The following is a 15983-nucleotide window of genomic DNA, read 5'->3' on the forward strand; positions in this document are numbered from 1 at the left end:
GCCAACAGAAAATTCTCCACAGTAGCAAAGGCTCCAAAAAAGAACATCTGAGCAGCACAGTCATTGTAGGAAATGACCTTTTCTCCTATTAGGAGCCCAGTCATAACTGTGGGGGTGACAGCAGAAGAGTAACAGAAGTCCACCAGTGATAGGTTACCAAGGAAAATGTACATGGGGGTGTGGAGCCGAGAGTCCAGGACAATCAGCAGGATCATCCCTAGGTTTCCCACCAGGGTGATGGTGTAGATGAGAAGAAAGGTGATAAACAGGGGAAGCTGCAGGCCTGGGTCATCAGTGAGTCCCAGAAGAATGAACTGTGTTACTTCTGTCTTGTTTTTCATTATTGTCATCTTGTAATCACTATATTCTCCATAGTAATAAAAAGATAAAATATGATAACCAGAAAATTCCATTGAACTTAAAAATATGAACTATGTTCTTTAAAAGTGATTTTTTTTCATATAATATATTTTGATCAAGTTCTTTCCCCTTCTCTCAACTCCTCCCATTTCTTCACTAGCTATGCCAACTTGTATTTCTACAGTGCAGGAAACTAGTGTTGACTTTAGCATTAATGTGGGTGAATCAATTATACACGTCATATTGGAGGATTCTTAATGGAATTCAAAATTTCAAAATTTTATGTATTTGTTAATTGGAGTATAAAGAATTTAATAAATTGATTAATATGACTTTTATAAATAATTCTGTCCATGAATCCATGTTCCATTATTATTTAAGAAATAACCGACACTTCCTTTCTTCTCACTTTTCGAGAACTACTACTGAGTTTTTATGTATGTCACTTCTCTATTTTCTACCAGTAATATGATATAGACAGTGTCATGCTCTAACCCTATGCTTTTGAGGTTTTAGGTATTTTCTTAGGTAAAATTGAATTTAACTGATCTCATTATTTTGGTTCAAACACACCAAAATTTTGGGGTTTCATAGTTAACTACAAAGTAATGGATTAGAAAGTAATTTAATCTCTTCTGCCATGTATTTTTTTCATTTTGGTGGTAAAAGAAAATCATGAAATCTAGAACATGAGATCTTAACTTCTTTAATACCAACACTGTACAAAACAAATATATATAATAAATATGTACATATTTTCATCAGCATGCATATTACCAAATCCTTAAACATTCAAGTGGGTTTTAGATGAATGAGATCATGGGATACACCATGAAAGCATACTCAGAGTAGCTGATGTTGAGAATAAATTGGTGGGGGGAGGTTACTCGACCTGTAGTGTTAGTTCTGAACAATATTATGTCATCAAATTTAATAGACATAGAGCAGAGGTTCCTGGGAGAAATAGGTGCCTATTTATCTCTTAAGAGTCCTTGGTCCTGGCATAACTTCCACAAAGATCTTATTTCATTCAACTTTAAGACATAAATGATAACCACTTTCAGATACTATTGGGAGAAATAAACAAATCAAAGACAAAAAATTATGACTTAACTACAGTTTATTAAGTGATAGCTATACTGTTGTTGCTAATATGAGGTGATGGTCTTTAAGTTTGATCAAAGTATGTTATGCCACATTTAAGAATTTAACCTCAAAAATTATAGAAGCTTTGCTTTCTTAATTTTTCTCTGTTCCACACTGGGTCACTGAGGTCATATGGGTTCTCATGTGCTTCTTAGACTATCCTTATATCTTACACATAACTGTTGTCCCTATATCCTGCAGCTATTTCAGATAAATTTTCTAATTTTTTTTAAAAGAATTAAACTATTGAATTTATTTTAGCCTCTTTTTAACAATATCAAGTCAAAATATTTTTCAAATTAATAATAAAGATAAGCTTAATTGTATATCTAGAATTAGTGCTTTTCAATTTCAGTAATGGCTCTCTTACTTTACAAAGTACAAGAATTACCATTACATCTTTTCCATATCATGCTTGTGGTAGAAAAATGTGTCCACAAATTTGTCAGAGAGCAAGGATGGTATATGGGAGAATTTAGAAGGAGAAAATGTGAGGAGAAAACTATATAATTACTTTGTAGTCTAAAAAAAAATCTTAGAAAGAAAAGTAGCCTCACTTGGAATATTATTTTCCTCATTTATTTTATATAATACAAAAGTCAATAAATAACTTGTAGTGGACCCTTTATGGAAATGAGACCTTTATTGGAGATTAATATATCAATGTCCCAGAAGTAAGCCTGGTTTAGCTGTGTTTTAATTGAGAATGCAGACCCTGTTCCTGGGTTCCATCTTAATGGTCAGTGTTTCCTAAAAGTCTGCTTTTTTCCAGGACTGATACCTCTTGCTATGAAAGGAGAGCTCAATAGTCAGGTCAGTTTGAAAATAATTGTCTTAGAAACAATAGTTTAGTTAGGATAAAAGTTCCCATTTTCATTAAATCTCATCTTTTCTCAGATTCCTTTCCTGGCAGAAACAAGTCATGGAGAACAAGCTTTGTTCTCACATTATGGGCCACTTGTAATTTCACAGATTTCTTTAGATGATAATTTCCATGTTGGAAAGTATTTTATTTGAAAGGAATCTTTTGGAGAAATAATACTATTTTATCTTTTATGTTTTTATTTTTTCCTCTCTTATACAATACTTACTGATCACTCATCTCAGTTACATGCCACACCCATCTCTCCCCCAGATCCATTGTTCCTGTGTGTTCCATTAGAAAAAAAAGCAGACCTAAAATGGATATAAACTGAACATGACATAACAAGTTATAATAAGACTAGGCATATATCCACATATCAAGGCTGGGCAAGGCAGCCCAATCTTAAAGCAAATTATCAGCTCAATGGTTTAAGGAGGTGAGATTTAGCGTATATTATAAGGGATGAATATATGAATGACATGTCTGTGAGTGTTGTAGCATGTAAGTTAAGTGTTATACATTATCACCAAGAAAATTGAGTATTTGGGAAATTGATGCTCTAAAATTACACAAACTGTTTGAGGGGAAAATGTCTAGATTCAGGAATTGAATACCTTTCTTAATAATCAGTATGAGACAGAGGCAAAAAGCATTGGATTTCAGGTTCAAGCATTTTTAGGAATTGTTTCATATTTCAAGATGGATTATTTCCCTCCTTTGCATATTTTTTTTTTGTATTTTGCAACTTCCACTGAGTTGAAAATATATACAGAACACGATAAAGTTACCATTTAGTAATCAAAGTGTCATCTATCTTATTCTTTGTTTATATTTTGGGGGATAGAATCACTCTGATGAATAAATCACCAAGTCTCTGTATTGAATATTGAGACATTTACAAATACTTCAGACTGGATCATCCGCCAAGAGCAGGTTTGAAAACACTCGTGTCTTTGCAAGGAATTCATAGCAGATCCACACAGCCCTCTGTTTCTATATGTGCTAAACTTCTTACTTTAGTGTTTATGCAATATAGATACTTACCGGATTTCCATAAAAGAAAGAACATTCACCATACAGTAGTAAGTCCAAAATCATGAATCCATCTATGGAATGTTGGATAGGTACCTTCTGAGAAGCACATTCAGCTAATGATCAAAAGTCCCAACCTCAGTGAGGCAGGAGCTAAATAAGTAAAATCACATTTACATAAACCAAGTTCTATATTATCATTCATTTTTCTGTGCTTTTGTTATAGTTACTTACTTCTTTCATATTTATAAAATTAACATTGTAAAAAATGACATCTCTCATTCAATTCTCATGTACTGTCTATAAATGACAAACTACAGTGGCCCGTAGCATATTATTTGAAGGTCATTAAATGTGATTTTTATCTTTAGCTCTTTACCTTGATTATATTGCAGGCTGATAGCAAATCCTGAGTCAAGAGTTATTGCCGTTCAAAGGAATGAATGACATTCAATGGGCATAGCATGTCCTTTCTACAATGGGATGCTGTGGAGTTAGGCAGGTGTTTTGGGCCAGAGATTGGGGCAGAGATTTGAAGACTTGGAGATCTCTGGAGAGGTTTCCTTTGAGAATACCTGAAGCTCTGCATCATGCCTTCCTAGGGAAGAAACTATTATTGGTCTTTAGGGATCAAGCTGGTTTAAACTTTTTAAATATTTGCGATTTGTAAACAATAAATTTATGAATTCATTCATTCCACTGGCAAATGTTAAAATCATTAATTGTGCATATTACTGTAGTGAAGTATCAAGTGATGTTTTTGTAGACACATGCACTGTTTAAGGTTAAAAGTCATGCTAAGCATCTTTGTCTTCTGAAATTTTTATCATTTCTTCATGGTAAAGACTTAAAAAAATCTTTATTTCTAGCTTTTAAAAATTTAAAATATCTAATACTTTTCTGTTTATGGTCTTTTGACTATTAAATAAGCTACTGCTTCTATGTAGTTGTAAGTTAATATTAATTGCCATTTTAGGTTTTCAAATATAGGTAAAGCTTAAGCAGAAATTATACATTTTAAAAAGTAAACCTTGATTAGGCACACATTTAAGCCAGTACTTACAACTAAGTAGGTTAATAACATATTAAAAATCCTACTAAGTTTAGTTAAAGTTTGAAATTAATTAAGTTTCTAGGGATTTGAGAGATGGTAAGCAAAATAAAGTACTTGCTTTACAGATATTAGGACCTGAATTTGGATCTTCAGTATCTACTTAAAAACTGAGGTCTGGTGGGATAGGGGTTTGGGGGGGCGGTGGAGCCATCATGGATACAGTGGGGAGGGGGGAAGGTACGGTATGTGGAACAGTCAGAGGGTAGACCGGGAGGGGAATAAAATCTTGAGATTAAAATAAGTAAATAAATAAATAAAAGATTAAAAAACCACCATGAATGAAATTATAAAGTAAAATGGATTGCCTGAATAATGCTTATTCATTTGATGATATTAAAGTATTATTAATTAAAAAAAAATGATACCCACAACTGGGCAATGTGCAGAGAGTGAGAAACTTTGGAGTACTCATTCCTAAATGAGATGTCTGCATTAAACCTCTTCCACAGATCCCAGATGTGTATGTGGAAGAGGAGGCAGAAAGATAGCAAGAACCAGAGGTGATGGATGACTCCAGAGAAACTGGGTCTTCCATATGAGACTGGACTGATGCCCTTATGAACTCACAGTGACTGGTTGCACGCATAAGGTTTGCACAGTTTCACGCCAGTCAGAGTCTCAGCTCCAAGATTGAAAAGGAAATGTGGACACAGAGTGCCACTCATAATTGAGAAGTTATTTGTGATTGATACTCATCAACAAAGGAAAATTTAGGTTTTTGAAATGGAGTCTCATTGAGTATATCAACTATATTCCAGAGCAGGCCCCACGATCAGGATTAGATGGCCACCACAAAATGAACTCTTTTATTACTTTCTGTGTGAGGACTTTTTTATTTTTTGACATATTTTATCTTATTGAGGTTTGGTCAGTGGGGAGATGATTAGGATATGGGAGGAGTTGGGGAAGAAAAATAATCACAATATATTGCATGATAAAACATTTTTAAATTAAAAAGGATTAAATAGCTGCCTAAAACTTTCCCAGTCAGAGAAAAATTGAAATAACACAAATTCCAAATTTTAAACACATGACTCAAAATTTTAGAGCATTTGTTTATTCATTATTTATTTATTTATTTATTTACATAAGATATTTTATTTATTTACATTTCAAATGTTCTCCCATTTCCTGGTTTCCCCTCTGAAACCCTCCTATTCCTTCCCCTCTGCCCCTGCTCACCAACCCACCCTCTCCCTCTTCCTGGCCCTGGCATTCTGCGACGCTGGGGCATAGAACCTTTTATAGGACGAAGGGCCTCTCTCCCCATTGATGAATGACTAGGCCATCCTCTGCTACATGCAGGTGGAGCCATGAGTTCTACCATGTGTACTCTTTGGTTGGTGGTTTAGTCCCTAGGAGCACTGGGGGTACTGGTTAGCTCACGTTGTTTTTCTTCCTATGGGACTACAATTCCCCCTCAGCTTTTTGGGTCCATTCTTTAGCTCTTCATTGGGGACTCTGTGCTCCATCCAATGGATGGCTGTGAGCATCCACTTCTGTATTTGTCAGGCACTGGCAGAGCTTCTCTGGAGACAGCTATATGAGGCTTCTGTCAGCAAGCACTTATTGGCATCCATAAAAGTACCTGGGTTTGGTGATTGCATATGGGATGGAACCCCAGCTAGGACAGTTTCTGGATGGTTATTCCTTCAGTCTCTGCTTCACACTTTGTCTCTGTAATTCTTCCCATGGGTATTTTGTTCCCCCTCCTAAGAAGGATTGAAGTATCCACACTTTGGTCTTCCTTCTTCTTGAATTTCTTTTGGGTTGTGGGTTGTATCTTGCGCATTCTGAGATTCTGGGCTAATATCCACTTATCAGTGAGTGCATACCATATGTTTTCTTTTGTGATTGGGTTACCTCACTCAGGATGATATCCTTCAGATCCATCATTTCCCTAAGAATTTGATAAATTCATTGTTTTTAATAACTGAGTAGTATTTCATTGTGCAAATGTACCACATTTTCTATACCCATTCCTCTGTTGAGGGACATTTGGGTTGTTTTCAGTTTCTGGGTATTATAAATAAGATTGCTATGAACATAGTGGCGCTTGTGTCCTTATTATATGTTGGAGCATCTTCTTGGTATATACCCAGGAGTGGTATATCTGGGTCCTCTGGTATCACTATGTCCAATTTCCTGAAGAACTGTCAAACTGATTTCCAGAGTGGTTGTACTAGCTTGCAATCCCAGTAACAATGTAGGAGTGTTCCTCTTTGTCCACATTCTTGCCAGCATCTGCTGTCACCTGAGTTTTTTTTTTTATCTTAGCCATTCTGAGTGGTGTGAGGTAGACTCTCAGGGTTGTCTTGATTTGCATTTCCCTGATGACTAAGGATGATGAACATTTCTTTAGGTGCTTCTCGGCCATTTGGCATTCCTTAGTTGAGAATTCTTTGTTTAGCTCTGCAGCCCATTCTTGGTTCTCTGGAGTCTAATTTCTTGGGTAAATATTGGTTATTAGCCCTCTATTGGATGTAGGATTGGTAAAGATCTTTTCCAGTCTATTGGTTGCCATTTTGTCCTATTGACAATGGCCTTTGCCTTACAGAAGGCAAATTTTGCTGGTTCCATTTGTCAATTCTTGATCTTAGAGCATAAACCATTGGTGTTCTGTTCAGGAAATTTTCCCCTGTGCCCATGTCCAAGGCTCTTTCCCACTTTCTTTTCTATTAGATTCAGTGTATCTGGTTTTATGTGGAGGTACTTGATCCACTTGGATTTGAGCTTTGTACAAGGAGATAAGAAGGGGTCGATTTGCATTCTTCTACATGCTAACCACCAGTTGGGCCAACACCATTTGTTGAAAATGCTTTTTTCTACTGAATGGTTTTAACTTTCTTGTCAAAATCAAGTGACCATATGTGTGTGGGTTCATTTCTGGGTCTTTAATTCTTTTCCATTGATCTAACTGCCTGTCACTGTACCAGTACCATGCAGTTTTCTTTGTTGTTGTTGTTGTTTTTAATCACAATTGCTCTGAAGTACAGCTTGAGGTCATGAATGGTGAATCCACTAGAACTTATTTTATTGTTGAGAATAGTTTTTGCTATCCTAGTTTTTTTTTGTTATTCCAGATGAATTTGCATATTGCCTTTTCTAACTCTGTGAAGAATTGAGTTGGAATTTTGATGGGGAATACATTGAATTTGTAGATTGCTTTTGGCAAGATGGACATTTTTACTATATTAATCCTGCCAATCCATAAACAGGGAAGATCTTTCCATCTCCTGTGATCTTCAATTTCTTTTTTCAGAGACATGATGTTCTTGTCATACAGTTCTATCACTTGCTTAGTTAGAGTAGTACCAATGTGTTTTATGTTGTTTGTGACTATTGTGAAGGTTGTTGTTTCCCTAATTTCTTTCTGAGCCTCTTTATCCTTTGTGTAGAGGAATGCCACTGGTTCACTTGAATTAATTTTATGTCCAGCCACTTTGCTGAAATTGTTTATCAGGCTTAGGAGTTTTCTTGTGGAATTTTTGGGGTCACTTAAGTATATCACCCTATCATCTGAAAATAGTGATAATTTGACTTCTTCCCTCCCAATTTTTTATCCCTTTGATCTTTGTTGTCTAATTGCTCTACCTTGGACTTCAAGTACTACATTGAATAGGTATGGAGAGAGTGGGCAGCTTTGTCTAGTCCCTAATTTTAGTGAGATTGTTTCAAGTTTATCTCCATTTACTTTGATGTTGGCTACTGGTTTGCTGTATATTGTTTTTACTATGTTTAGTTATGGGCCTTGAATTCCTGATTTTTTTCAAGACTTTTATCATGAAGGGGTGTTGTATTTTATCAAATGTTTTCTAAGCATCTAATGAGATGATTATATGATTTTTTCTTTTTAACTTGTTTATATAGTGGATTATGTTGATGGATTTCCATATATTGAACCATCCCTGTATCCCTGGGATGAAGCCTATTTGATCATGATGGATGATGGTTTTGATGTGTTCTTGGATTTGGTTTGAGAAGATATTATTGAGTAATTCTGCATTGATATTTATAAGTGAAATTGGTCTGAAGTTCTCTTTTTTAATTGGGTCCTTGTGTAATTAAAGTATCATATTGTGGCTTCATAGAATTTACTACCTAGTTTTCCTTCTGTTTCAATTTTATGAAATAATTTGAGGAATATTGATATTAGCTCTTTTTGAAGGTCTAATAGAATTCTGCACTAAAGCCATCTGCCCCCGTGATTTTTTGGTTGGGATTTTTTTTTTTAATGTCTTCCATTTTCTTAGGGGATGTGGGCCTGTTTAGATAGTTTACATTTCTTAATTTAACTTTGGTATGTGGTGTCTGTCTAGAAAATCATCAATTTCATCTAGAATTTCCAGTTTTGTTGAGTATAGGCTTTTATAGTAGGATCTGATGATGTTTTGGATTTCCTTAGCTTCTGTTATGATTTTGTTAATTTGAATCCTATCTCTAGACTTTTTAGTTACTTTGACTAGGGGTTTATCTATCTTTTTGAATCTCTCAAAGAACCAGCTTTTGTTTTTGTTGATTCTTTGTATAGTTCTTTTTGTTTCTATTTGGTCTAATTTGGCCCTGTGTTTGACTATTTCCAGCTGTCTACTCCTCTTGTGTGTGTTTGCTTTATTTTTTCTAGAGCTACCAGGTGTGTTGGTAATTTACTAGTGTAGGTTCTCTCCAATTTCTTTTTCTTTTTCTTTTTCTTTCTTTCTTTCTTTCTCTCTCTCTCTCTCTCTCTCTCTCTCTCTCTCTCTCTCTTTCTTTCTTTCTTTCTTTCTTTTACTTTTTTTTTGAGACAGGGTTTCTCTCTGTAGCCCTGGCTGTTCTGGAACTCACTCTGTAAACCAGGCTGGCCTCAAACTCAGAAATCCGCCTGCCTCAGCCTCCCAAGTGCTGGGATTAAAGGCGTGTGCCACCACTGCCTGGCTCTCTCCAATTTCTTTATTAGGGCACTTAGTGTTATAAATTTTTCTCTTAGCACTGCTTTCATTGTGTCTAATAGTTTGGGTGTGCTGTGTCTTCATTTTCATTGAATTCCATAAGTCTTTAATTTCTTTCTTATTTCTTTTCTGACCAAGTTATCATTAAGTAGAGAGTTGTTCGGTTTCCATAGATATGTGGGTTTTCTGTTGCTTTTATTTTTACTGAAGACCATCCTTAGTTCATGGTAATCTGATAGGATGCATGGGATTATTTGAACCTTGTTATGCCAGTTGAGGCTTGTTTTTTGACCAGTTATATGGTCAATTTTGGAGAAGGTACCATGAAGTGCTGAGAAGGTATTGTCTTGTTTTAAGGTGAAATGTTCTGTAGATATCTGTTAAATCCATTTTTTCATAACCTCTATTCTTTTCACTGTGTCTCTGTTTAGTTTCTGTTTCAATGACCTGTCCATTAGTGAGAGTTGGGTGTTGAAATCTCCCACTATTACTTTGTGGTGTTCAAAGTGTGTTTTGAGCTTTAGTAAAGATTCTTTTATGAATGTGGGTACCCTTGTATTTGGGGCATAGATGTTCAGAATTTAAACTTTCTCCTGGTGGGTTTTTCTTTTGATAAATATGAAGTATTCTTCCTCATCTCGCTTGATAACTTTTGGTTGAATATCTATTTTATTTGGATATTAGGGTGACAACTTCAGCTTGTTTCTTGGGACTATTTTCTTGGAAGACTTTTCTGTATTAGTAGACAGATATTGTTTGAATTTGGTTTTGTAATGGAATATTTTTATTTCTTCATCTATGTTGATTGATAGTTTTGCTGGGGAATAGTAGCCTAGGCTTTCATTTCTGTCCATGTACATTGACTTTTGTTGGTTATGGTCTTGTGCTTGCCTCTTGCCACCTAGTTATCCCTAATGTTTGCCTGTCTGTGTGTCTCTGTTTGGGGTCTGCCTCTTTTGTCCCTGGATTGCTTCAGTTCTCCTGGTAAGCCTGTGGCCCTGGCTGCAGCAGACCTCCCTTGGGACCTTTAGATTGTGGGGTCTTCAGAAGGGCGTGTACACTGGTGACTTCTTTCCCTGGCCACAGTGGCTCTTCTGGGAGGCTTTCCTGTTGCCTGTGCCCTGGATAGTTCTCAGCTCGACCCTACTGGTTCTTGAGGTTTGGGGGTGAGTTGGAACTGAGTCAAGGACACAGACTCTGGGAACATGTTAGAATGCCCCAGCAAGCTTGTCTGAACACTGCTGCAAGCTCCTTTAATACCCTCTATCCATGCCCCCATTGGTTCCAAGCAAGTATTTATTCTAAGCAGCAGTTCCTGATTGGCTGGCATTATTTGTACCAGCAATCCTTGCTCTCTCAGGCAGTCCTCAATTAGGTCCTCCTGCAGGAATACTTCTGCAGCTGCACTGCTCCCAGTATTTACAAAGAGGCAGCTCTGCTGTTTCTGCTATGCCTTCTGAAGACTGTGAGGTCTTCAGAGGTGCAGAGAAGCTGCTGATTGATCTGTTGCCCTGACTGCAGCACATCTCCTGGGAAACCTTCAGAGGAGCAGTCAAACTGTTGTCCTGTGTGTAGCTGTTCAGACTGTGGGTTCTGTTGCTCTATATGCAGCAGAACTCCAGGGAGGCTTTCAGACTGTCAGTTCAGTTGCCCTGCATTTAGTGGAGCATGTGGGAGGTCTTCAGATTGTGGTATCAATTGCCCAGTTGCTCCTTGTGCAGTGGAACTCCTGGTGGCCTTCAGGCTGTGGTGTTGTCAGGGGAACAGACAAGCTAGCAATCTGTCTCTGCAGAATGCACTGGCCAGAAGGGGAGCGGAATTTGGGGCATCATGGGTCCCAAGTCCACTGGACTCCCCGGTATCCCAACCGCTGTGGGCCTTTGGGAGGGACCCTTACCTATTTCCCTGCATGCACCAGAACTTCTGGGATGGCTTCAGGCTATGGTATCTTTAGGGAAGCTGACAAGCTTTGTTTATTTATTAACTTATTACATTATGTTATTGATAACAATAAAGTTCTTGATGTTTGATAATAATAGTTAGGTATTATTTTTGAGGTATTTTACTTAAATATAACTAATTATGTTCATATTCATACATTTTCTCTATTAAAGTGATCAAATAAACATATTGGCTTTATATAATGTTTCACCATTATGGGGGTTTGTGTTATAAAACAAGTACCTCTATAAAGAGATTTACTTAAAAATATTAATTTTTTATTGAGAATTTCACAATATAGAGTATTATTTGCTCAAACCCTCCCTAATTTCCTCCTTTCCAATTATTCTGTATCCTCCTATTCCTTTTTTTTTCATTTAAATTTTATGAGGCCTCCTTCTTAAATTAACTGAGCCTGCTTACTTCTGGCCAGCATGTGTGTGAGTATAGGATTGTCTACTTGAACACGAGCAGTCTTTCAAGGTCTACATTCCTGAAGAAATCTCAATGCTCCACCCTGAGCAGTCACATTGCCAAAAGCTACTCAGCTAGGAGTAGAATATTATGATCACCCCCTTCTTTCATGCTGGGTTTTTGGCTGCTTTGCTCTTTTATATGAAGTCACATTGCTATAAGTTTATATGTATATCAGTCGTGTTATATCCAGTAAATACTATTTTCCAATAAACTTTAACTGCATCTTTCCACCACCTTTCTATGAGGAACCTTGGGCTTTGGAGATATGACTATGATGATACATGTCCCACCCAGAGCTAAGTGTTCTGCAGTCTCTTATTTTCTGCTTGTAATTAATTATGTTTGAATTAACCATTATCACTAGAAAAAATGTTCTGATGAGAGTTAAAGGATACACCAATCTATGGTTATAAAAATAAGACCTTAGTGTGTAGATTAATACTATATGTCAATTTAGCAGAATAATAGAATTGGCATTCCACCTAGGGCTTATGACCTAGTCAGCCATGCTTTCTTGGCCCAGTGAATGGTACTAGACACAATTTATACTTTGTAACTGGGCTTTACATCCCCAAAGAAGGGGATTAGTTGTTTTTACACAAGTCATATCACTATTGCATCAATGGATATGTCTTTCCAGAAGCTTGGGATAACAAATTGGCACTATTGTTGAATAGTTTTCTACTCCAATAGTGTAAATAGCATCTTTCAGCACTCTGAAAGCTAGAGAGTAGAGATGAAGCTTTTAGGTTGATACTAGATTGATTTTTCTATGTCATATGATTCTAGTATGGTATGTTTTCAGTTGTAGGGTCTTAGTTCCAAGTTATGAAGGCTAACAAAGAGTAATTGTTAGTCTATGATATCTGGGAGAGGGATTGTCCCCTTGTTACAGAGCAACTACATTTAAACTTTTTAAAATATATTAATATGATGTATACACATATGTATCATTTTAGGAGACTCTTCTACTACTTTTATAGTAGTTGCCTTCATATGACATTTTCAAAACATAATATCAGTTATTTTTCCCCGTATTTGTTGATTCCTTTTTCTGTTCTCCCATCTCTCATTCAATTGACTCTTCTTTTTCCAATATTTTCTCCTCTTCAGACTATGTATATTCTATTCTCTTTATTTAAATCACCTCCCACCACATTATGGCCTCTTACTAATTTCCTAGACACTCCAATTTAAGCATGCACATCTAAATATTCAAATATAGAATATATATATTAAAGACAATAGTCTGTGTTTATCTTTCTGACTCTGGATTACCTAATTTATTATGATCATTTCCAGCCATACCATTTTTCTGTGACATTAATTGTTTAATTTTCTTACAGCTGAATAGTACTCCATTATATATGTATTTTACAGTTTCTTTATGCATTGTTCAGTTGATGAGCATCTAAGCTGTCCCCATTTCCTGATATTTAACTGAGTAACATCAAAGAGATGAGTGAGTATATCGGTAGAATACAGAGTCCTTTGGAAATAGGTCAGGGCCAGTATAGTTGGTTTATATTGTAGATCTATTTCACACATTTGCAGTAACTTTTACACTTATTTCCATAGTGACCACACCAGTTTTCACTTCCGATAACAGTGCAAAAGTGATCCTTTTCCATATATGGATCGCAGAATTTGTTATCTTTTTGCTTTCTTTAGCCTTTCTGACAGGAGTATGATGAAAACTCAAAGTACTGTTAATCTGAATTTTCCTCATCAAAAGAATTTGAACATCTGAAGAATATTCTATAGCAAATTATGTTGCTTCTTTTGTGAATTTTTTTTAGTTCCATGCCATGGTTTTAAATTGGGTAATTAATTTTATTGATGTTTATTATTTTTTTTCTATTTACTTTTGAGACAAAGTTTCTCTGTGTAGCCTTGGGTGTCCTGTAATTCACTCTGTTGACCAGGCTGGCCTTGAACTCAGAAATCCACCTGCCTCTGTCTCTCAAGTGCTGGAGTTAAAGGTGTGTGCCACCACTGCCTGGCTGTGGTGTTTATTATTATTTTTTATAGCTTTGTATGTTCTTGATACTAACCATGATTCTTTTTATAGCAAGTAAGGGTTTCTCATTAAAGAGAGATGCATGTGCAGTGCATACATACATACAAGAGTGGATATGAGCATGAAATAGTGGATTTGACCATATCCATTTAAAATGAATTTTTAAATCTAGTATTCTGCCTTGGTGAGTGATTGTTCTTAATCCATTGGTTCTGGTATTTTTATTTAATAACTGGAAATTATTTTAATAATTACAACTCAATGGACTGGATAGTTAATTTTCTGCATACATTAAGAAAGTGAACAAAACTGGATTTGTTGTAAAACTAAAATATGAATGTTATGGCAGATTTTGCCTTCTCTACAGCTTTTTTGAATGCACCCTTAACTTCTTTGTTCCTCAGGCTGTAGACCAAAGGGTTCAGCATGGGAATGATCATAGTGTAGAATACAGATGCCATCTTGTCAGTGCCCATGGTGTGACTGGAGCTGGGCTGTAAATACATGAAGATGACAGTGCCATAGAAGATGGAGACTGCAGTGAGGTGAGAAGCACATGTGGAAAAGGCCTTCTGGCGTCCTTCAGATGAACGCATCCTCAGAATAGTGATGAATATAAACAGATAGGAGATTGTTATGACCACAATAGCAAAAAGAGCATTAAAACCCACCACAAAGAAAATCACCATCTCGCTGATGGCGGTGTTTGAGCAGGAGATGGCCAGGAGAGGCGGAGCATCACAGAAAAAGTGGTCTATCACATTGAACTTGCAGAAGGAGAGTTTGAAAATGTTCCCAGTGTGGATAGAGGAATTCAGGAAGCCACAAACATAGGAGCCTGTGGTCAGACAAGCACATGTATTTGTGGTCATGGTGGTGGTATAATGCAGGGGCTTACACACTGCTGCATAGCGGTCATAAGCCATGGCAGCCAAGAGAAAGCTTTCTGTGGTTATAAATCCCACGAAGAAGAAGAACTGGGTGCCACAAGCATTGTGGGTTATCGTTTTGTCTATTGAAAGGAGACCTGCCATTACTTTGGGAGTGACAGCTGAAGAATAACCAAAGTCCACCAGAGATAAGTGACTGAGGAAAAGGTACATGGGAGTGTGGAGGTGTGAGTCCAGCAGAATCAACCCTACCATTCCCAGGTTCCCAAGCACAGTGCTGAGGTAGATGAGAAGAAAGACAATGAACAGTGGTATCTGGAGCTCTGGGTCATCTGTTATTCCTGCAAGAATGAACTCAGTCACCTCTGTACTGTTCTCCATTGGGGACTATGTGGTTGCCCTGTAGCAAAGAGAAAGGAAGTAAGAAGTAAGAATGAGAATGGAGAGGAGCTTGCTGGTCCTTTCTGTCTGTCCTCTCTGTGCCTTCCTTCAGAGTGCCAATCTTCCCTTTCAACACTCTGATCCAAGCAGGCTGTGGCAGCAAAATTAATGTTTAAATTAGAAGTAGATCATACTATGTTTAGAAGAGATGATGTATCTCTCAATCTAGTAACTCCACATATGACTGAATTGTGTCTTATAAAAAAAGTCTTTGAGCTTCAGAAGTTTGGAATACCTAAGATACAATCCACAAACCACAAGAAACTCAAGAAGAAAGACCAAAGTGTGGATACCTTGATCCTTCTTAGAAGGGGGAACAAAATACACATGGAAGGAGTTGCAGAGACCAACTATGTAGCGGAGACTGAAGAAAGGATAATCCAGAGACTGCCCCACCTGGGAATCCTTCCCATATTCAATTACCAAACCCAGACACTACTGTGGATGTCAGCAAGTGCTGACTGACCGGAACCTGATACAGCTGTCTCCTGAATGGCTCTGCCAGTGCCTGATTAATACAGAAGTAGAGGCTCACAGCCTCCATTTGACTGAGCACAGGGTCCCCAATGAAGGAACTAGAGAAAGGATCCTAGGACCTGAAGGGTTTGCGGTCCCTTAAGAGGAACAACAATATGAACTAACTTGTAACCTCAGAGCTCCCAGGGACTAAACCACCCACAAGAGAGTACACATGGTGGGACTCAATGGTCCCAGCTGCATATGTAGCAGAGTATGGCCTAGTCAGTCATCAATGGGAGGAGAGGCCCTT

General features: G+C 37.0%; 2 protein-coding genes across 13 annotated transcripts in view; one reads left to right on the forward strand and one right to left on the reverse strand.

The window, feature by feature from the left end:
- Positions 1 to 15154, reverse strand: part of LOC116103614 (olfactory receptor 5B12-like) — a 15754-nt gene extending 600 nt beyond the window's left edge. The window contains exon 1 of one of the 2 annotated variants that reach the window (XM_031389828.1): positions 14273 to 15154. In XM_031389828.1, coding sequence (XP_031245688.1) covers positions 14273 to 15154 — 882 coding nt within the window. Of the gene's footprint in view, positions 1 to 14209 lie in introns of those variants that run through there. The other variant, XM_031389827.1, reaches the window with a different exon arrangement.
- LOC116103613 (olfactory receptor 5B2-like) overlaps positions 1 to 15983 on the forward strand; it is a 58928-nt gene that overhangs the window by 24355 nt on the left and 18590 nt on the right. Inside the window, exon 1 of one of the 11 annotated variants that reach the window (XM_031389820.1) lies at positions 2299 to 2319. The exons of the other annotated variants lie outside the window; for them this stretch is intronic. The gene's annotated coding sequence lies outside the window, so the exon portion shown is untranslated. Of the gene's footprint in view, positions 1 to 2298; positions 2320 to 15983 lie in introns of those variants that run through there. 11 annotated transcript variants of the gene reach the window in all.

This window comes from Mastomys coucha, unplaced genomic scaffold (assembly GCF_008632895.1).
Source record: "Mastomys coucha isolate ucsf_1 unplaced genomic scaffold, UCSF_Mcou_1 pScaffold21, whole genome shotgun sequence".
Taxonomy (NCBI): domain Eukaryota; kingdom Metazoa; phylum Chordata; class Mammalia; order Rodentia; family Muridae; genus Mastomys; species Mastomys coucha.